This window comes from Phoca vitulina, unplaced genomic scaffold (genome assembly GCF_004348235.1).
Source record: "Phoca vitulina isolate PV1807 unplaced genomic scaffold, GSC_HSeal_1.0 scaffold9, whole genome shotgun sequence".
Lineage (NCBI taxonomy): Eukaryota > Metazoa > Chordata > Mammalia > Carnivora > Phocidae > Phoca > Phoca vitulina.
The window spans coordinates 26,554,229-26,576,288 of NW_022589712.1; the positions used below are offsets into that span (position 1 = coordinate 26,554,229).

The window sequence follows — 22,060 nt, forward strand, 5'->3', positions numbered from 1 at the left end:
CCTGGAGAAACGAATGTGATAAGCAGTGCAACGCAGGAATATAAAAATCCAAATGGGGAAATAATCAAAAGTAGCAAAGGGAAGACAGGTCAGGTATTAAGTGCTTGTTAGTGGCCAGTGTAAATGGCAATGTGTGTTAGCAGAATACTCATATTTTACCTATCGAGTGGAAAAAAAAAAAAAAAAAAAAGCCAGGATAGAAAGTTATAGTGTGGAATCCTAATCTTCTAAAAACATATGTATATATAATATACTGTATATGCATGTATATGTAGGGGTGTGTCCATGTAGAAAAAAAGAGTAGAAGTAGAAAGAAATGTATAAAAATATTAACTGTGTTTCTCTCTGAGTAGGTGACAGCGCTAGGAGGATTTAACATTTTCTTTCTTTCATTTTCAATAATTAAAAATTGTATCAGAGTTTGATCAGAAGAGGGAGGCACTCCAATTCTTCTAACAGGTGTAGGCAGGGGCCAACCAGCTGCTGAAGGCCCCAGCAAGCAGGGCACGTTTCATTCCAAGTGCCATGGGCATCGCTGTTTTGTTAAAACCTTACGGAGGAAAGTGATCTGTATCTTTCAACATCTCTCTGGCTGCTCTAAGAGGATAAGAATGGACATCAGAAAATCAATGAGGAAGCTATTACAGTAGTCCAGGTGAGAAAAGGTGGTGGCTTGGAGTAGGGTAGTGATAATGAACTTGCAAAAGCCGCATGGATTTGAGGTACATTTTTGCAGGTGGCAGCTGAAGATTTTCTGATGGGTTGGATGTGGAGCAAGTGGGTAGAGGATGGCTTCTAAGAAGCTAGAAGATGCTGGTACCATTTATTAATATGGGTAAGACAAAGAAGGAGGTAGAAGACACTGGGGATGAAAGAGCTCAGTTTGGGCTGTTTTATGTTTGATATTATCTGTGAGACATTCAACTTGAAGTTCAGAAGAGAAGTCTGGCCCAGAAATAAACTTGGAAGTTTCCAGCATAGTATCTAAGCTAGAAGTAGCTGAGGTCATCTAAAGAGAGAATGCAGAGGGAGAAGAAGGTGGCCGGGACCAAATCCTGATGAACCCCATTGGTTCAACCACAGGTGCTAGGGAAGAAGCCTGTGACAGGGTGGGAAGAAACCAGAAGAATATACACTGCTAGGAGCCAAGGGAGGATCTCAGCTATTGGAGCACACAGGGAAAAAGTCTAAAACAAAAGGTCAAAATGTTAGCAGCAATTGACTCTGGTTGAAAAGAAAGAAGCAATTGTCTATGGGTGATGTACTCTTTATACTTTCTGTCTCCCTCAGATTTTCTAAAATAATACATTTATAATCACAACAGAACAATAACATTTTAAATAAATAAATTGGCTTTATTTCTGAATATCAAACACTTATTTTTAAAACTTAAAGATTAATGATTGATTATGGGGTTTTTGCATTTAATTTTATATGAGGAATCGACTGATATTGGGGTTTCATATTTATTTTTTTGTATGAGAAAAATGATATACTAAACAATATAGAGGCATTTAAAAATTATTTTTTAGAAAGGTTTCAGATTTATGGAAAACTTGTGATAGTACAGAGTTCCCTTAAACCCCTGTACCTAGTGTTGCCTATTATTGACATCTTACACTAGTAGAGTACATTTCTGTAGTTAGGAAACCGATATGGACACGTTGTTATTATGTTATTATGTCTAAAGTATAGAAACATTTTAAAAAATCATACTATATGGCTATTAGTTTTTCTATGGATATTTGATCAATTTTAAGTTTTGCACATGCTTATGCGAAAAACAGTATTTTACTGCCATCTACTGTTCCAAATAAGTATATATTTTTCAATTTTGAGTCTTCGAGTTTTTTCATTGATCTATACTTTCATAATATTTTAGAGCTACAGGTTTCCTTGAAGTTTATTTTTTAGCCACTTTAACAAATAAATGAATATACTAAAGTTCAGAGGAGCCGAGTCTCATAGCTACTGACAAAACCATCCCTCCCTCCATCCATCCATTCATCCATTCATATATTTGTCAATTAATTAACACCTGCATTAGAAAAGGTGCTGGGGATACAAAGACAGATAAGGCATGGTTACTTTCTTCAAGGATCTTACTGTCTAATGGAAGCACAAAAAAGATTACTATAAAATGAAGTGATTACTACACATGGTTCCCGTGTTCTGGGAGCAGAGAAAGAGCACATAGTTACCTTAGATTGGAGGTGGGGCTAGAGGGAATATGCCAAGATTCAGGGAGGCCATGGGGTCTGAAGCAGATCTTTAAAGATCAGTAGGAAATAACTAGGGGAATGGGGAGGGGGCTAGGAAGAAAGATATTCCAGAAATAACATCAGGAATAAAGGCAAATATGGTATCATGAATGTGAGAAAGAAAAAGACTGGACTAAATCATCCAGGGAGAATGTGAACAGTAGAAGAGAATGAGAAGGACAGTCACAAAGGTAAGAAGAGCGAGCACCATGGCAGAGGGAGGTGTGGGTTTCCAGGAGGAAGTCATCAGCAATGTTGAGTACTCTGATATTTTTATTAAGAGCTGTTTTAATGTAGTGGCAGGAGCAGAATCAGACTGTGATAGGTTGGGGAGAACCTAAAAGATGAGAAGGAAAGCAGAGGGGATAGATGAGGTTGGAGAGGCAAATGGGCCAGGCCACAGAAGAATTTGTGTGTCACTTTTAGAAATCTCATTCTTGACAGTAGAGGCAATGAAGAATCAGTAAGGGTGCATCATGGAGAGTGTCAGATTCAGATCCGCATCTAGCTGGATCATTTTAGTGGTCTTGTGGAAGATGGATTAGGGAGAGGGGAGTGTTCAGACTGGAGGGGGGAGAGCAGTGAGGGGCAGCTGTGGCAGTGAAGGCCAATGACCTGGGGCAGGCAGAGGAGGGGCAGAGTGTGCACAGCAGAAATACCTGGGAGCTAAGGTAGCTGGCAAAACTTTAAATTGCTGGATTTAAATTGGATAAGAAGGATGATCTTGAAGTTTTAATTTTGGTGACCAAGATGATGGAGGTGGTATGGGGGCTACGGGAAGAAGATAATGGTGTAGAAGAGAGAGCAGTTGGAACTCTGTCCGGGTTGATGCTAAAGTGGTTGGGGGAGAATCCAGGCGGGGCCACCTTTGGCAGTTGGATACAACATTCTGAAGCACAGAGGAAAAGTGTGTATATTTGTAAGTCATGAATATATGGATAGGGGTTGAAATCATCAAAGTGGATGATGCAACAACAACAAAAAAATGAACAGAAGAGTGATATGGGAAAGAATCCCAGAGAATCCACCACTGGGTGAGGGCGGGGGTCAGAGGAGGGCGAGCATGTTATGGAGAGCGGGAAGGGATGGGTGCAGAGGTTCATGGAGACCCAGTGAAAGAGAAAGAAAAAGCCAGTCCCTTGCAGTTGGTTACTGTTTTGGCAGCCAATAGCTAGGCCGTGATAATCCAATGCTGAGCATGAGTAACTTCACAGAATATTAACATCAGACAAGGTTACTGTGTCATTGTGATAGAACAGAACAAAAACAAGACCACTCCATAATCATATCTGAACACAGAAAGAAAAAAAAAAAACCACCATGTAACTACAAAATAAGATATCACTCTTCCTGACATAACTCAGAACAAAACACCCACATCCCTGAACCCTTTCTAAAATCACCTGACATAACCCTAATCTTGTGACTAGGCTCTCCTAACATCCTCTCTCTAGGAAATCCCCAGAGTTCCCCGGGGTGTGCCGTGTGCTATGCTGCAGAGTGAATAAGTCTAACTTTATTTGACTATAGGTGTGTTTCTTTTTTAAAAAAACATTTTATTTATTTATTTGACAGAGAGAGAGCACAAGCAGGGGGAGCTGCAGACAGAGGGAAAGGGAGAAGCAGGCCCCCTGCAGAGCAGGGAGCCCCACACGGGGCTCGATCCCAGGACCCTGAGATCATGACTTGAGCCGAAGGCAGCCTCTTAACTGACTGAGCTACCCAGTTGCCCCAGTATAGGTGTGTTTCTGGTGATTTTTGAGCACTGGGCTTTAACAACTTTATAGAAGCCAAAAGAGTAGAAAGTTTTATGGAGGAAGACATCACAGTATCTAGTGGAATGAAGAGGCCAATGATGTCCATTGAATTTGGCAAATATGAGCTTAGACTTTTGTGAGAATAGCTTTGGTAGGATACTGGGGGTAGATGCAGGGGTGTGCTTTTACTAGCTTGAGAGAGATAATTATGTATATTTCTTTCCAATTCCGCGTTCAGTGACGTCAGGTGGTAGCTGGAAATCAGCCTTGGGAGAGTTTTACACAATAGAAATTGGCAAATGCTACAAATCAAGGATTTTGGAGGGTCAGAAAGTTGGTAAACATTTACCATTACACCGCTGGGTAGACCAGACAGGAAGGAATAGGAGGGGAGAGAGTAGAGGCAATTAGAAGTTTGCAGGGACAGGGGAGGAGAGAGATGCCATAAGAATTAGCGGTGAAACACAGGGTCGGTGAGAAGTCGACTTCTGACTGCCTGATTTCCTGTCCCGTGCTCATTCTACCTGCACAGTGATTGCTTTGGTTTACTAGTGAGAGCATGGCAGCCTAAATGGGACCATTTCATTACAGCTCTGGAGAGAATTGGTAGTGGGTTGGATGTTTACAAAGGCAGAGAAAAGGGGAGAAAGAAGGAAACTTTTGGAGGAATATTTTCCAAAGTCTTACAAATGGTTACTACGATGACTAGCACCGGCTCTGGAGACAAACGGCCCAGGCTTTTGTGTGATGTGTGTGGGTTTGCCACTCAGGGACCGTGTGGTTTTGAGCAAGTTACTGAACTTTATGCCCCAGTCTTCTCATCTATATGAAGATGATAATAGTATATACCTCATTTGTGATATTTATTGCTTTTATAACCATAAAAATCCAAATTTATAAAAATAAAAACCTTTTTCCGATACACTTTATATTGTCAGGCACTCTTGTGATCCCTAGATTATCCAGCAGGAGGAACTACTGAGTTGCCTACTCGCCACTCTAATCCATCACTTCACTAATAGGGCGAGGAGGAATGATTGCATTGTTTGAGAAAACTTAATGATCTACAGTTGGTATTCTTGAAAGAATCTGTTCGTTATAAACATGCAAATCCCCCTTTCTAATCTTAGTAAAGTGGGAAACTCGTGTGAAAATTGTCACTATCACCCCTTTTATTGTGGTTTACTATGTGCCAGCGCTATTCTGCATGCTTTACGTATATTAGCTCTTTTAATACTCATTACAACACTAAAGGGTGAGCACTACCCATTTTAGAGATAAGGAAACCGAGGCACAAAGAAGCTAAGCGTCCCAATGTTACACAGCTGGTATGAGAAAGGATCTGAACCTGAGCTATCTGGTTCTACAGTCTGTGAGATATGTATTAGGCACATTCTCGTTAGAACCCAACCAGGGTGGGTTTAGTCTCTTCCAGAAATTCTGAAGAGCTACTTTCCTTGCTTTCACCTCAATATGAATGAGCTCTTTTCCTCAAATCTATTGGAACAAGAAAAAGAAGGTATATCTAGTCCAAAATCCTTTAGAGATATTAAGACCCATGAAACTCTGATTTTTGTCTGAAACCACTTTGCTCCTGATCAGTACTCTATTTATCTGTAAGAATGTGATTTTTTTCTCTCACAAATATATTATGGACACAGCTAATTAAACAAGTATTTACATTACTTTTGAAAACCCTGAGCGCATATTTTCTTTACACACTCTACACCGTATGCAGTTAACTCTTGGCAGAAGCCCCCCCCCCCCATTCTATTCTTTCAAAGTGAAAATATTTGCCTCTAAGGAAAATATGTGAACATGGTTTATGCAAAATTAAGGCTGGAGATATTTTTTCATGTGGCTTCAAACATTAACTTTCTCAGCACTTTTATTGTATTAGTTCCCCAAAATTGCCAGAGAATTGCATAACACAAAATAGTATTCTTTTTCTATTGAGAGTACCAAACGGAATTACAGAGAACTAAATTTTAAACATTGCTAAATATTCCCCCCTTCTTTTATATTAAATTGGTGGGAAAAGCAAGGGATTCAAAGGAGATCTGTGAAGGTACAAGGTAAGATGTGACTCCCCCATTAAAAAAAAAAAAAAAAGGATGTGACCCTCATTGACTGTTTTTCATGATTTGCCCAAGGCCACCCTGGAGCCTGATGCTGAGAATTTGTTTCTCCTCAGTGCCACTCCCAGCTGCCACCCCACCCCCTCACTTGAGTCATGGTGGTGACAGAAGCAGGGCCAGGACACTGGAGGTGGGATTTTAGGTGCTGGTTGCATGTTGACATACGGTTTTTATTTGGAGAAACCTCAAAATAGTAAATGAAAAGAGTAGATTACTGGGCTTAAATTGGGACAGATTTGTGACAGGGAGTGGACTGCCGCACACGGGACCTGAAGGTATCCGGGAAGCCAGATGAAGCTCTCCCAAGACCGAAGTGAGCATCTGCTAAATTCAGTGTGTTCATGCATTAAATGTGTATTGAGCTCCCCCCAAGACCCAGACACAGTGCTAGACACTAGGGATACACAGATAAATAAAACATGGCCTCTGCCGGCAAAGAGCTCCAGACCCAGCAGGATAGGCGGGTACTTAAGCAGATAAGAGTATGAAGTAAGCCACCGTACAAGGTACAAAGATGGAGCCCAGGAAGTGGCCACCTCTGCCTAGGAGGGTCAGGGACGGGCTCCTGGGTTGCGCACACACGTTCAAACGCAGTGCAACATTGACCCACAGGTACAACATGAACACCTACCCCAAACTGCTTGAAACTCAAATATGGGATTGTTGAAAGTCAGACCATTATCGGACAGCAGGGATTAAATATTTAGCAGGTCTGCGCGGATTAAAACGTGCACCCGGTGAGGCACTGAGAACCACACGCAGCGTGAGAGGCTCCAGGACGCGGGAAATGAGGCAGTGGCGAGGCGAGGAGGCGCGCGTGGCTGCAGCCGGGCCCCCGGGCCCCCAGGCCCTCTTCCCAGGCCGGGCGCCGGCCCCCCGCGGCTCCAGGCCCGGGCCAGGCGGGTTAGGCTCGCCCACGCCCCGTGTAACCCGAGCCCGGCCCCGCCTCTCCCCGCGCGCACCCCGGGGCCGGCCGGGCAGGTCGGGGCGGCGCGCCATGAGTCACCGGAATCTAGGTGGGGCCCGGGCGCCCCGAGCCACGTCCTCCCGGGAGCCGCCTCCCCGCGGCCTCTTCCCTTTTGTCGCGCTGCCCGCGCTCGCGGGCCACTCTCCGCGGCGTCCGAGCCCCGCGCGCTCCTCTCCTCCGCGCCGCCACCGTCGAGATGCTGCGCTGCGGCCTGGCCTGCGAGCGCTGCAGGTGGATCCTGCCCCTGCTGCTGCTCAGCGCCATCGCCTTCGACATTATCGCGCTGGCCGGCCGCGGCTGGCTGCAGTCGAACGACCACATCCAGACGTCCTCGCTGTGGTGGCGATGCTTCAGTGAGGGCGGCGGCAGCGGGTCCCACGAGGAGGGCTGCCAGAGCCTCATGGAGTATGGTGAGTGCCGCCGCCTCCGGGAAGACCTCCGGGCTGTGGCTGGGTGTGCGCGGCCTTCGGAAACCGCCCTAAGTGAAGGGACTGAACTGGGGCAGAGGTAGTGAGTGATGGGGTGGGGGTGGGGGGGGTCTGTTTAGAGCTTAGGTTTAGGCATCCGACCTGAACAAAAGAAAGCAGTAGCGGCTTTGAGTGGCCAGAACCAGGCCCAACGCTGGACGAAAACGGACCTAGTTTAAACTATGTTTCGTGTAGCGTTTGTCGATTACATGCAAAAGGCGATTTTCAGCCACTGAAAAGGTTTAGATGAGGAAATATAATGAACAAAGTGTATTTTCTTGGAGACCTACTGAAATCTCTTATAATTGCCCCTCCTCCTGTGATTCTTGGTAAGATTAAAATATAAATATTAAAATATGTGCCTTCCCCAAGGTCGGTGTATTCGTTTAACTGGGACTAAGTGAAAGCAACTCTTCTTCCATTGAAAAAGCCCTTTCCGTCAAAGTTTTAGCAGTTATGATTTCAATAGGGACGGCAGTATTTTTTAAGCAGCAGGCTAGTTTTGTTAGCTTTTGTTTTAGGGGCTGTCTTTTTGACTTAAACCCGGCATTGTTTAGAAAACTTACTTATTCTAATCTGATTTGAAATCTACGCGGCAAACTCATCTTCTACGCCAGCAAAATGAAGCAGAGTTGACAAATTTAATATATTGCAGATGGAATATTTTATTTTTTCCAGCATGGAGGCAGCCCGGGTGGGTGTTTTACTTAATACGCGGGACTGGAGAGGAGCCCCGTCCTGTCGGGGGCCACTCCTGCTTAGGGTAGTCCTGAAGAATAGCGGGGATCTATTGTGATTAGCAGTGTGTGCCTGGGGTGCGGGAGAGGAGGGGTTAAGTATGAGCATAATCCGAAACTTAAAGCTAAATGCTGCTGAATGAGGCTTTAGCAACTGAGTTTAATAGTTTTAAACTCAGAAAGAAGGCTATCCTGCCTTTTTTTCATTCCCTGCTAGGACCATTGGCTTGATTCTTTACACTGAAGTGCACCGAAGTGGCCCACGGCTTCCGAGCACACTGTTTATTTGTGGTTCTGGGGGCCCCTATCCGGAGCTTGGTGCTGTATCTTATCTACTATGGAACTGTTTGGAAATTCCCACCATGAGCTTTCCCCGCAAAGGGAGGCATGGTCCTCATTAGCAGCTAATAAAATGTAAAGACTGCATGGAATTCCTGCTTTCCTTAAAGTCTGTGTTTTTCCTTTCTTAAAACAAACAGAGCGCCTGCCAGCATTTCAATTATCTCAGATCTTTTAGGTTTTAAAAGGGAATTAATTTCTTTGAAATAATGTATCTGTATCTTTTAGTTAAAATGTACTGGAGCTCAGTCTCTTGTAGGGGAACTTAATAGGACTACTTAAACAGGTGTGTCTTTAAACCGACTTGATAATCATACTCAGAACAAAGGCTAGTACAGACCCAAAGAGCAGTCTGCAGTCCCCCTCATGTGCAGTCAGGTTAGTGCAGCACGGGAGGAGAGGTGCTGGTGAACCCCCAGCAGCAGCACTATCCCTGGGACGTGATCTGGCCTGCAAGACTCTGGCTGTGACTACAACCCTCTGGGGAAACTCACACAATGCAGTTTTTATTTTTCTTGACTTGCAAGGTGAGCTCACCTTCGTAGGGTGTGGTGCCTCCAGCCTCACAATGATACAGTGCTTTGTATATGGAAGGGAATAAGCAGGTTTTGTTGGTTTAATTTTTTAATTAGAAGTCTAAAGCATAAACTCTTTTAATTGTAAAGACACCACTGATCCGGTGTATAAACTATGTTTCAAGTTGATGTAGAAATTGGTCTTTGGCAAAGTTCAGTTTTCCAAGTAAAAAAAAAAAATCTATTACTACCTTTATGATGCAGCAAGACTGATTTTCATAAGTGGGTGGTGGCTTTAACATCCCAGTTAAGTTATTCCTATGACCTTTGCAAAGATAAGTAAGCGCCAAAAATGTGTTAGACGCAGCTTTTGCGCAAGACCTAGAATCAAATCATGAATCCAGGATCCACTGTCATTAGGTGTCCATGGGAAGAAGAATATAGATGTGAGCTCCCCGAAGAGAGGTCCATCTCAGGCTCCTGTGGTCAGAGATGAGTTGGAGTGTTTATTATACTTTCACTTCATTTTGTGCCATGGACTGTTGGCTAGTTTTGCTTCACAAATATCAAAATTGTGGATTCCTACAATGTAGGGTGATTTTCTAGGCATCTCTAACTCTGGAGATTTTCAGATAACCTCAGTAAGGCTTTGTGGAAAACAATATGTTTACAGGAGGTCTCTCTAAAGGGTTTACAGTTTACACACACTCCCACATATGTATAAACCCAACAAGGGGTAAGGTGGATGACTCTAATTAAAATGATATCTTAATATAGGGGATTGAGAGTGTATATCCCTCTTAAAAAACTTCTTGCTATGTTCTAGAGTGTAAACGTTGTGATTTACATTGTAACTATTAAGAAAGTATACCTTCTTATTACAAAGTGCTTGACCATCTCTTTCTATTAATTAGTACTCATAACATTAGTATGTTCGTTTTGATATTAAAAACAGATTATTCCTGGCAAGTCTTGGCAATAATGCTAATAAGAGAGACGTTTTTATAAAGGGAAATATTTCCTTAGAACTATGTAAAATGCAGATTATACTACCCATTAGAACTATGTAAAATGCAGAATATTATATTCCCCATGGTTATTGATGGTTTTTTAAAGAACTTCAGATTGCTACATCACCTCATTTTTCCTCATAAATGAACTAAATTATACACTGAATATTTGCTTTTACATGATATTAACAACTAAAGAAATACCCAGCTTCACAAATACTCATTTAATTTTTAAACAAAATCATGAGCATGTAGAGCATGGAGAGAATCTCACATTTATATTTGTCCAAGCAGGAAGAGAACATTGAAATGATCGGTCAAATTTCACCTACAAATAAAACGCAAAATTGCATTTGCATGCATGTTCACGTATACTGTTTGTTCTGCCGGCACCCTTTCTTCCCCAGTTTTAGGAAAAAAGTACATCAGAAGGATATTTTAAATATCAATGATAGAGATTTCAAATCCCAAGCAGGTGCCTACTTGTCAGGGTGGAAACTAATTGTGATGAGTGAATGGCAGTGGGGACCCAGTGCAGCCAAATCAGAGTGCCTGCTTCAGCTCTGAACTCAGAAGTACAGAGCTTCCTTTTTACCAGATGCCTTTGAATACTGCACAGTGCATTGAATGTGTTGTTTTGGGGTTTTTTTGTTTTTTTGTTTTGTTTTGTTTTTACATGAAATCAGTCTCGGGTAAGTCCAGGAATCAGAGTATTATATGAAATATTTTTAGATCATTTAGCCCTATGGGTTTTTTTTTTAATTTTTTTATTGTTATGTTAATCCCCATACATTAGATCATTAGTTTTAGATGTAGTGTTCCATGATTCATTGTTTGTGCATAACACCCAGTGCTCCATGCAGAACGTGCCCTCCTCAATACCCATCACCAGGCTAACCCATCCTTCCACCCCCCTCCCCTCTAGAACCCTCAGTTTGTTTTTCAGAGTCCATCCTCTCTCATGGTTCGTCTATCCCTCCGATAGCCCTATGGTTCTTAACTGTACAAGAAATGAGAAAGATAAGTACCAAGTGAATAGGTTTACATCAGGCTAAATTCAACTCAAAGGACTTCATGTTGAGATTGGCTCTTGAGGCTCTTGAGGGGGGAGGCGGGGGGAGGTATTGCAATGTCATTGTTTTATGGAATTAGGCATTCATGGATAGATTATTCTTTGTGGGTGGGTGTTCATGGTTTTACACAGCAAAATAAAAAGTTGGCCACTCAATTGGTCATAGCTAAAAATATATATATGTGTGTATTGATTTTTAAAATCCAGATGCGTGAGAACCAGTGATTGGCCCACTTGCTGGACTTAGCAGGAACTGCCCGGGAGCCTCACTCCCTTTTAAGTGACCTAACTTGTTTTCTCCCTGCTAGCGGACACAGACTCCCAGGCTATAATAGAAGGGCTTTCACCAAAGCCTGTGCTCATCAACACCCCCCGTGACGAGCTAAGCCTCTTCCCTTTGTTCTGCATCTTAATTCGGTTCCCTGGATGCTGCTATTTGTCTAAAAGTACTTGTCTTATACTGATGGAGAGCAAGTATGCTTCCATGTAAATTTGACTTCCCTGCCTTTTTCATCTGACAGACTTTCAAGTCTGTGAGGATAGCTCCCCGATTCCCTGCTAGTTATCTAAGTTCAGGGTACAAATACCCATGTCCACATCTTCCTGGGTGGGATGGTTTCCCCACTGAGACTTTAAAACAAGACTGGAAAGAGGTAACATATCAGGGTTCTATAAAAACCCAGCGGTGAGTAGTTACCATCAGGCTCAGTTTCAGGAGAAAATGTGGAGTATGTAAAGAATCTCACACCGACTGGATGCCATCCCATGTGACACTGACCTTGCTTTACTGCCTTCTAAAGCTTCTGCAAAATCGCTTCTTCCAACGTAGAGTTTTTTGGAGGCCTGTGACGAGTTGTCCTCTACATTTTTGCTACTCAACGTGTCCAGACCAGCGGCATCCGCATTGTCTGGGAGGTTATTGGACACTCGGTGTCTCAGGCCCCACCTGCTGAAGCAGAATCTGCATTTTCACGAGATCGCCAGGTGATTTGTAAGCACTTTCTGGTTTCAGAGGCGTTGGCCTACGTTCCTGCAGATCACCTCCTCATTGGACACGCCCCAGTCTTTTCGAATATATATTCCACCCATGTGTATCTTTATTTGTAGATACGATTTTTTAAATTTTTTCAGCCATGATTTTATCCAGATTTCAGTTCTATTACATAAAGAGTCTGTCTGACATAAAGAACACTATACAAACAGTATGAGATCTGACAAAATCTCAGATTTACTAGCTAAGGCCTTCGTACTATTAATAGATGAATCTGTTGTTCTGGAAAGGGACCCTACTCGAATTGGGTGGCAGGTTGGTGTCTGCAGGGTGCTGAGTAAGGGGGTAGGCCAGCCTGTTTTGGTCAGTATTTGGGGCCCACATGTAAAACTACTGAAGAATGCAGCATATCCAGTAAAAGAAAAACTAACTTTAGAGGAATAGTTAGTGACAGTCTGCAAAACATTACCCACAATACTAAAAATATTAGTAGTGCTCTCGTCTTACAAAGATGTTTTTTTTTTTTCCCCACAAGCTTCAGTTTGCTTTATGGTTTCTCTCTTGGCATTCAAGGTATTTATTTATTTCTGCTATCTATCTATCTATCTATCTATCTATCTATCTATCTATCTATCATCTATCTATTTTGCTCCTTTCTTATCAGTTGACCTCACTGGTCTTTTCCTAGCTGTATTTGCCTTGTAACATTCTATTTTCACATGTCGTCACTGGAAAAAAGATACAGCATTTTTCTCATACAAAAAAACTTAAAAGCGTTTCCTAGGAAAAACTCAGAATTTCATTAGTGACCATTCGTGTTGATTTAATGTTGCATCTTTGCAAGTGATGGCAAAATTAGGTAAGCTATTCTTCATCCAAATGGATCTTTAATGAATCTTATTTACAAGTGGATTTATAAGGCTGCTGGTTTCTTTGATAATAGGAACTTCTCCAAGTGGCACTTAGAAAATAAATTTAGGACATAATAGATCATATATAACACCAAATTCATCTTCCCTTAAGGAGACAGAACAAACAGAAACCATTCCTGCTCAGAAACACGGCGTCTGTTTACCTGGAGTAGTGCATGATTTGTGTTCTCGGTTCAGAGAGTGCTAACTGACAGCGCGAGAATCCTCCCTGCTATCACAAACCACAATTAGAAAAGGCAATACAATTTTGCGTATAAAATAACAATGGAGGACAGACATGTGAAGTGCCAAGGACCATCTATCTGTTCAATCATGGAAGAAGTAGTAGGATAAGTTTTTTAAAAATTGGTGTTTTTCCGGGCGCCTGGGTGGCTCAGTTGGTTAAGCGACTGCCTTCGGCTCAGGTCATGATCCTGGAGTCCCGGGATCGAGTCCCGCATCGGGCTCCCTGCTCAGCAGGGAGTCTGCTTCTCCCTCTGACCCTCCCCCCTCTCATGCTCTCTGTCTCTCATTCTCTCTCTCAAATAAATAAATAAAATCTTAAAAAAAAAAAAAAAATTGGTGTTTTTCCGTTGGGGTTGGTAGATATGGTATAATTTAGACCATGGTATAGTATAAAAATATAAATAGTTCCCCAAAGGGTTGGGTAAATTTGTAGGTATTAGGCTCATTCTGGGTAATTAGGTGAGACCAAAGGTACTTGGGCTACAGATTTACCTTAACTTTTCAAAATGTATGTCATGGAGATTTGCCATCTTATAAGTCTACACGGCTTTCAGTCCCCTTCTCGGACAGAATATAGGGCTGGGCTGACCCTGCTAAGACCCGGGAGAGTCCCTCTCATCATTTTATAGCAACATAGTCATTGATATGAGAAGGCAGGTTGTCTTACTCGTTATTCATCAGCCAGATCTTCAAAACCGTGCCAAGATTTGGGTCTTCAGTGGTAGTTAAGTGATTCAGTGTGGGCGTTTCCATGCTGTAGGAGCAGGTTACACATGTTCTACTTCCAGAGAAGCTTTTCTCTGGAAAAGATGACACTTAATTTGCCATTTTGATTTTCTTTAGACTCAGCATTTTAAGTAAACAAACCGTGAGTGAATTATTTCACATAGCATAGGCCAAGTGCTTAAAATGGGCTGTGTTTATATTTGTGCTCACCGGTTGGTTTCAGGTTAGGTGAACCGGGTTGCCGTTTTCTTAATTCCTTTCAAGTACTTGAAACTCAGTGTAAATTACACCTCAGCTATTATGTTAGAGGAAGTAGTAATAGCAATAATCTGTATTCATCTTCCCCAGATAAATAGGAATAATGTTACTCTTCATAGCTACATCATACATGACTTATTTAGCTCTACTTATAAAACCTTAATCTGTGACTGTCAAAATTTGGTTATCAAAATATGTTCTTTGTTAGGAAGTTTTATTATCGAAAATTCACATTCGGCCATGCAGTTTTCCCCTACGTTTGCATTCCTCTGCATGCAGTTTTGAACCTATGAACTCAAAAGGAAAAATCAGTATCTGCTTCTTTGAATTAATAATTGGATTTAATTGAATATAATCATTGGCAGTAACCATAAACATCTATAGAAATGTGACTGTAATTGACAGTGGGTCACATCCAGAAAATTATATGCTCTTGTTTTTGGCAGTGCTGCATCTGTTTTTATAAGGAGATTAATCATCTCTCTTAGTTCTCAAACCTTAGCATGGACGTAAGAAATGTCAGTAAGGTGCAGATTCCTGGGTACTACCTCTTGAGTTCTGATTCAGTGGGTCAGGAGGGAACCACAGGAATCTATATTTTTGATAAGCACCACTGATGATTTTGACACCATGGTCTTTGGGCTAGGCTTTGAGATGATCTGATTAATGTTCTTTCCAAAGCATGGTCCTGCTTCTCTTGCAAGTTCCCTTACTTGAAGGACAAGGCAAAAGTGAGAATGTTTCACATTCTGGCTTTATTCATTTCTATTTTAAAATAAAACATTTCTATTTTATCTTGCCCCTAAGGTCTCTTATTGATCTCCAGAAAGCACAAAAAGATCTGGAGGGAAGTAATGAAAATTATAAATATCAAATCAGACCCACTCATGCACTCTCAGCCTTGTCCTGCAGGGATACTAAGGCATAATTTGTGGGGAAACATGGTATTTCTGAGGCATATAAAAAATGTGTCTTCTCCTTAATAACCTATCATGCCCTAGTCATTCATTAACCTAGAGGAAGATCTGGGAGGAGCTTGGGGATTGGAGAAAGCAACAGGGGAACTTAGTTCAGGTTTGTCTATAACAGATGATGTAAACATGTGGTGGGTAACTGAGGAACAAGGATGCGATAGTGCAGAACTTTGCAAATATAGGAAGAAAACGGAAAACCTCGAGATCCCAGAGAAAAGTTCATAGGCATACACAAGTAACTTCTTGAACGGTGAAGGCTGGAGAATTCCTAGCTCCCTGACTTTTCACACAAGGGCTGTCATCCTCACACTTGTCTTGAAAGAAGGCATTTTTTGCCCCAGTTAGCAGCTGTGCAGATGACAGTGGCAGGGTAGAAATGAGGTCCGGCTGGCTTCAGAGCCCGGGCTTCCTCTGCTCTCTGACACCTTTTACTTGGACCAGCCAAATGACCCATCCGGAAGGAGGGTGCGGGTGTCAGCCAAGCTGTGTTTGAGAAGGAGTAAAACCAGGGCGGTTTCCTTTTACTTTTTTCGAGTGCAATACAGAGGAATAGGTCAAGAGCGTGTGTTCGTCCATCGATGAATGAATGAATGGATAAATAAAATGTGGAAGATCTGTACAACAGAATATTTTTTGGTTATAAAAAGGGATGGAGTACTGGTACCTGCACATATGGGTGAGCCTCGAAGCCATTATGCTAGGTGAGAGGAGACAGTCACAAAAGGCCACACAGTATGGATCCCATTTATTGGAAATGTCCAGAATAAGCAAATGGGTAGAGACAGAAACTAGATTAATGGTTGCCGGAAGCTGGAGGAAAGGGAGAATGGCAAGTGACCGCTAATGGACGTGGGGCTTCTTCTGGGGGTGATGAAAATTTTGGAATTGTAAGTGGTGATGGTTGCACCACCCTGTGGATATAGTAGAGACCCCTGAATTGTACACTTTGAAAGAGTGAATTTTATGTAAATTATATATCTGAAAAGAATCCTGTTTTGGGTTTAGCCAGGCTGGAAATCAAACTCTGCCTGAACCACCTGCCAACTGTGTGGCTATGGGCAGGTCATCTGAACTTTCAAAGCCTTAGTATATCCTTATTTCTAAAGAAATGATGATAAAGTTTTTTATTTTTAAGTTATCTCTACACCCAACGTGGGGCTCGAACTTACAACCCTGAGATCAAAAGTCCCACGCTCCACCGACTGAACCAGCCGGGTGCCCAACTAAAGAAATGATGATAGTATGAACCTTTAAAATGTATTGTGGGGCATCTGGCTGACTCAGCTGGTTAAGCATCTGACCCTGATTTAGGCTCAGGTCATGATCTCAGGGTTGTGAGATGGAGCCCTGCTTCAGGCTCCGCAGTGGGCCTGGAACCTGCTTAAGAGTCTCTCTCCCCTCCTCCATCTGCTCCTCCCCCACCTCCCTCTCTTAAAAAAAAAAAAAAGAAGAGAACATTAAAAGTTATTGTGAAGATTTAATGAACTGATGCATGTCAAGTGCTTAGCGCAGTGCCTGACGAGCAATTCCATCATCAATGTTAGTTACGCCCTCTAGAAAGCAGGTTATATTGGAAGAGATTTTTGAAATCAGTGCAGGTTGCACATCGGGAATTACTGACTAGAATTGTTAGCCTGGGTATCCTGGCTCTCCCTATGTCCACAGGCTCAAGGTAGAACAACACAGGGCTGGAGGCGCCCATGCGGATTTTCAAGCCCAGAACTCAGTTTTCACTTCATCCTGATTGCTTTTAAGGCCCATACCCATTATTAAGAAGTCTTGTGCTGTCAATTCTGAATACTTCAGAAGTGAAAATTTAGACAAACAATGGGATATGTTTGTACCTAAACTTGTTATAAAAATCACAGTTTCTTTATAATTAAATCGTTTTAGTGCACCTCTCTGCTTAGTCATAAGTACATTTTCAAAGATTATTTTGGCACAGAACCAAACATTAATACGAAACAAAGCTCTTTTTAAAGGTATTTGAACCATTTCCTAAAGGGATTATAACTTAATTGTTCAATACCAAAAGTGTTGTTTGTCATGGTTGTGTTATGTCAGAACTTGAGTGAACCTTCTATTTTATTTTGTTTATTTTTTAAAAGATTTTATTTATTTATTTGAGAGAGCGCGTGCGAGAGCAAGAGAGAGCATGAGCAGGGGGAGGGGCAGAGGGAGAGAACCTTTTAAATATACCTGTTTGTATGGCTTCTTTATTACATGAGGAACAGTTGAATGAATTTTAACTTTCATTTCAGAGATAGAAACATTTGCCCCAAGTCTGAGGGGAGAGGGCATTACTGCAAGGAATATATCGTGCCCTCCATATGAATTGCCTATTCCTTGAGATATGGAGATGCTGAAGTACTGTCAAAAAGACTGTCCTTCCACCCAAATAAAGTAGTAGACAATAAAAAAAAACCTCCTATTGATACTTTGATAGGTGATTTTAAAATTTGGCCTGTGTGTCTTATTAATTTCTTTTCTCTTACAGCGTGGGGAAGGGCAGCGGCCGCCATGCTCTTCTGTGGCTTTATCATCCTGGTGATCTGTTTCATCCTGTCCTTCTTTGCCCTCTGCGGACCCCAGATGCTCGTCTTTCTGAGAGTGATTGGAGGCCTCCTGGCCCTGGCTGGTAAGACTAAGTCAGCGGTTCTTCATTTGTACCTTCAGTAGACATCACAATAGCACTGTCCAACCTACAATCCTTGATAATTACACTTCCGGATCTGTTGTCAGAAAATGCGTCACCATGGGCAGAAGTAACAGAGACATGTGCTTTGAGGTCTAGGTCCCTTCCCTCCTGTGTCTCAGATGGTACCTCATGTTTCCCATCCATGCTGCATGCTGCTGTCTCTTATAGGTGACCCCACATCCAGCGACACCCCTACTTTGAGGGACCAGGGCTGAGACAGGGCTGACTCAGTGCACTGTTTCCATAGTGGCCCCAGTGCTGGCCTCCTGAGAGCCCCCTTGCTGAGGGGGCTGCAATGTCCCTGAGCCATTTTACTTATGGAAGGAGTGTTACAGTCTTATGATGTGGCGGGTCATAGAAAGGTTTTCTGCAGTGCGACAGGAGACCCTAGGAGGGGCCAGGTCCGGAACTGCCTTTTTGTATCATAGAGCTGATTCTGCGGGACAGGGGATTTAGTGATGCAGGTGGGTGTGGTCAGAGTGAACATTTATTAATGGAATGCAAGAACTAGGGATCTAGGAGCACAGCCGGCAAGGCACCGCTTGGTGTAGACTAGTGTCTTAATGTTACAGAGTGAAAATGTGTTCCTACCCTATGACATGGCAAAAGAATGCGGAACATAACACAGCATGTGTATGCTCATTATAGCTTCATGGAGTTACGCATGTTCATTGAAAAAGAATATAGAAGTCGATTTAATCAAGTTCTTATTTTTTTAAGTTGCTTAAAATGTTAATATGATTAATAGTAATTGTAAGAAGATGACTCTTACGCCAAAGAGTTTAGAAGTCTTCTCGACCTGTGTTTTCTTTCTCATCTCCGCCTTACACTTCCCCATGGCAGTAGGACTATTCCCCTCCTGTTTCTGTTCCCCCAGCCTGGAATGCTGTTCCCTCTGACCTCCATCTCTCCATTTCTATTTATTCCTCAGATTCCCACCTCCTCTTCAGGCTTTTCTGGTGTTTCTCTACGTTGATCATTCACATCACTGGCTTGTTGTTTCATTTAGTTACTCATTTATTAAATGAATATTCCAGTGGTGTGCTGTTAAATATCAATATTGCCAAATATATGTACATGTGTGCATGCACACATGTGTAGGTGTATATATTATTTTTGCTAGCCCCGAAAATATTAACTGTGTTTGGCACAGGAAATACCAAGATGAAAAGATACTCTTTTGTACCACCGTGCTTTTGGCTGTACACCACCGTTTTGCACTCTGTACTTAAGTAAATACAATGCTCACCCAGGTCCTAAAGAGGGGTTCTCTAATTGCTTTCTGTCCGTGTTTCGTATATTCAGCATTCTTCTCAGTGCCAGGTCTCTCTGACATTCAGGAGTCAATAACTTGTTTTGGCTCATGATGAATAGATCCCCCGCCAGTCTCTTTCATTAGCAGGAAGTAGATTTAACACTTATTTAACGGCAAAAACCAGCTGTGGAAGAGGGAGTTAATCTGTTGTCCCCGTGCATTCATTCATGTGTCCTATATTCACTTTGGGATGTTTTTCTTCCCTTTAGCTGTATTCCAGATCATCTCCCTGGTAATTTACCCTGTGAAGTACACGCAGACCTTCAACCTTCATGCCAACCCCGCTGTCACTTACATCTATAACTGGGCCTATGGTTTCGGGTGGGCGGCCACGATTATCCTGATCGGCTGTGCCTTCTTCTTCTGTTGCCTTCCCAACTATGAAGATGACCTTTTGGGCAATGCCAAGCCCAGGTACTTCTACACATCTGCCTAAGGTGGGGAGTGAGCAGAAGATCGCTGCTGCCAAGATGGATCCCAGAGCAAGAAACTGTCTTCTCCAGCATCCGTTGAACCCATTTTGTGGGCAGTGTTCCTGTCATTACACTAGTCAATGCTAAAATAATTTGGGAGAAAATATTTCTTAAATGGTGTTACAGTTTCATATTCATCTTTTATATATGTTTTGTAAACAAAACTTACTTCTTTTAACTAATGACCTCTAATATGCCAATACCCCTTATATCCATTCATACCATTTATATGATATTTGTAAAAGAATATGAATATGAAGCTTAACCACTGTATAAGGCAAAAATGAGAAGGCTTCAAAGATTGGACTGACCTGGTCAAGTTTCTGGTTTTCCCAGATGGAATGGACTGGGTCTATTAAGAGCCGACAAGAAGAGAGAGATATTAGTAAAAATTGTCCGTGACCCAATATCCTAAAAGAAATGCAAAAAATAAATATTTTCCAAGCCTTCACCTATTTAAAGAAGTGAAATAGTGTCCTAAATGCATATCGTTTGTGAGAATTTCTCACTAATATCCTGATTTTCTTTTGCGAGGCTTCACGTCTACTTGATATGGCATCTAGGAAAGTATTCTTTCATAGCCAAAGCCTGCTACAGGTATAATGCCTCCTTATGTAGTGAAAGGTTAAGATGAACTTTTTTTCTTTTAAAGTGGTTTACAGGGTTGGGGTGTGGGAAAATGCTATATTAATAAATCTGTACTCTTTTGTGTCTATATGATCAGGAACACAGTAGATGGATTGAAAGATGGGCTGGGTCTAATTCGTCCCGACCGATAGGCATGAATCAGTGGTTGAGTAAAGCGTCAGAAGCTCCATTCCTCTCAGAAAGTGACACTAAAACAGCCGAAGGAGAGGAATTGGCTTGAATTGTTCATCTCGGGTTTGACTGGGCTCTAATCATATAGACACAGCTTCTGGTACATTGCAATTGTAAACAACACCTTAAATGTAGTTACAAACCTGGTCTTCCTTGGAAAAAGAGATATAAAATATCTGATATAAGACATACAACAGGAGAATTCAGGGATGTGAGATTTCTCTGAATAGCAAATAGAGGATATATTGCATTGACTATGATTATTATTTTTTTTACCATTTGTACTTACATAATGAAAACCAATTCATTTTATATATCAAATTATTATTTTGTAAGTTGCAGAATAAGCAATTGCAGTTTTCATTATGAATTTTCCCCAATAAACCAGGTGTTCTAATCTTGTTTCTAGTTTGTAGTTTTTGGTCTTGCTTTTTTTCCTTTTTCAACTCTGGGGAAGGGAATTTTTAAAGGATGTTTTGAGTCGGGCAAAATAATAAGAACATCGGATAAAATGAAAAGTAGCTTTTTCTTAGTTTGAAGGGTCTTGCTTATTTTACATTGCTAATAACAATGTTTGAAGGGACTTTCATGGATTCTAGTAGTCTGCTCCCTGGACTTCTTCCTCAATGACCACTACCCGGCACACAGATCCCATTCAGCCTCTATCCAGAGGGAAATGGACTAAGAGGCTTCTCATAGGTCCAGATGCCAGGGAATATTTGTGTGGTTTAGCTGAAGGTTCATTCTTCTCTCATCTTCCTGCCTGAGATGGGATCTTCTTCCACTCAGGTTTCTTCTTTTCCCCTTGTCCACATTCCCGTCTGATCATGGTTTTCCAGCATGGGTTGTAGGTTAATTCTCCCCTGGTATGTGTGGAAATGTGAAGACGGGTTGTCGAGTGGCATGGTGGGAGATTGGAGATACTTCTTAGTGCTTCTTTTGACCAGTTGGCTCTTGGCAGTCAATTTTTTTTCTGTGTTTTTCAAAATATGAGGTGAATGTTTTTCATCATAAATTTAGAAGAATGTAACCTGGGTGATTACACCAAAAATTTTTTAAAATTTTGTGACAGGTAGAGGACTCAAAGTGATAATTAACCATGCTAAAAATGTCACCTTCGAAAATAATAGCACAGGTAACTCACAAAGGTAATGAGTAGCTAGACATTAAAAAACTAGAGCTCCCATCATACCTGAAAACAATTCTCAGATATAAGTTTCTCTAAAGCAAGGACTCCTGTCTTCGGATTTTTCCCTGTCCGACTTTCTTCTTCCCCTCCTTAATAAGTTACACACTATATTCTAATGATGCACATTTAGAAAAAATATGGCTTCCTGGGGCCAATGGTCTATATTAACAGAAGCATTTCAATTTGAAATGTTTGTG

General features: G+C 41.8%; 1 protein-coding gene across 1 annotated transcript; it reads left to right on the forward strand.

Moving 5' to 3' along the window:
- Nucleotides 1–7,188: 7,188 nt before the first annotated feature.
- On the forward strand, nucleotides 7,189–21,062 carry PERP (p53 apoptosis effector related to PMP22). Its single transcript, XM_032408300.1, has 3 exons — nucleotides 7,189–7,533; nucleotides 17,867–18,007; nucleotides 19,592–21,062. Exons 1-3 carry the CDS (start codon nucleotides 7,320–7,322, stop codon nucleotides 19,816–19,818), a joined length of 582 nt encoding a protein of 193 aa, XP_032264191.1. The 5' UTR covers nucleotides 7,189–7,319; the 3' UTR covers nucleotides 19,819–21,062.
- The last annotated feature ends 998 nt before the right edge of the window (nucleotides 21,063–22,060 follow it).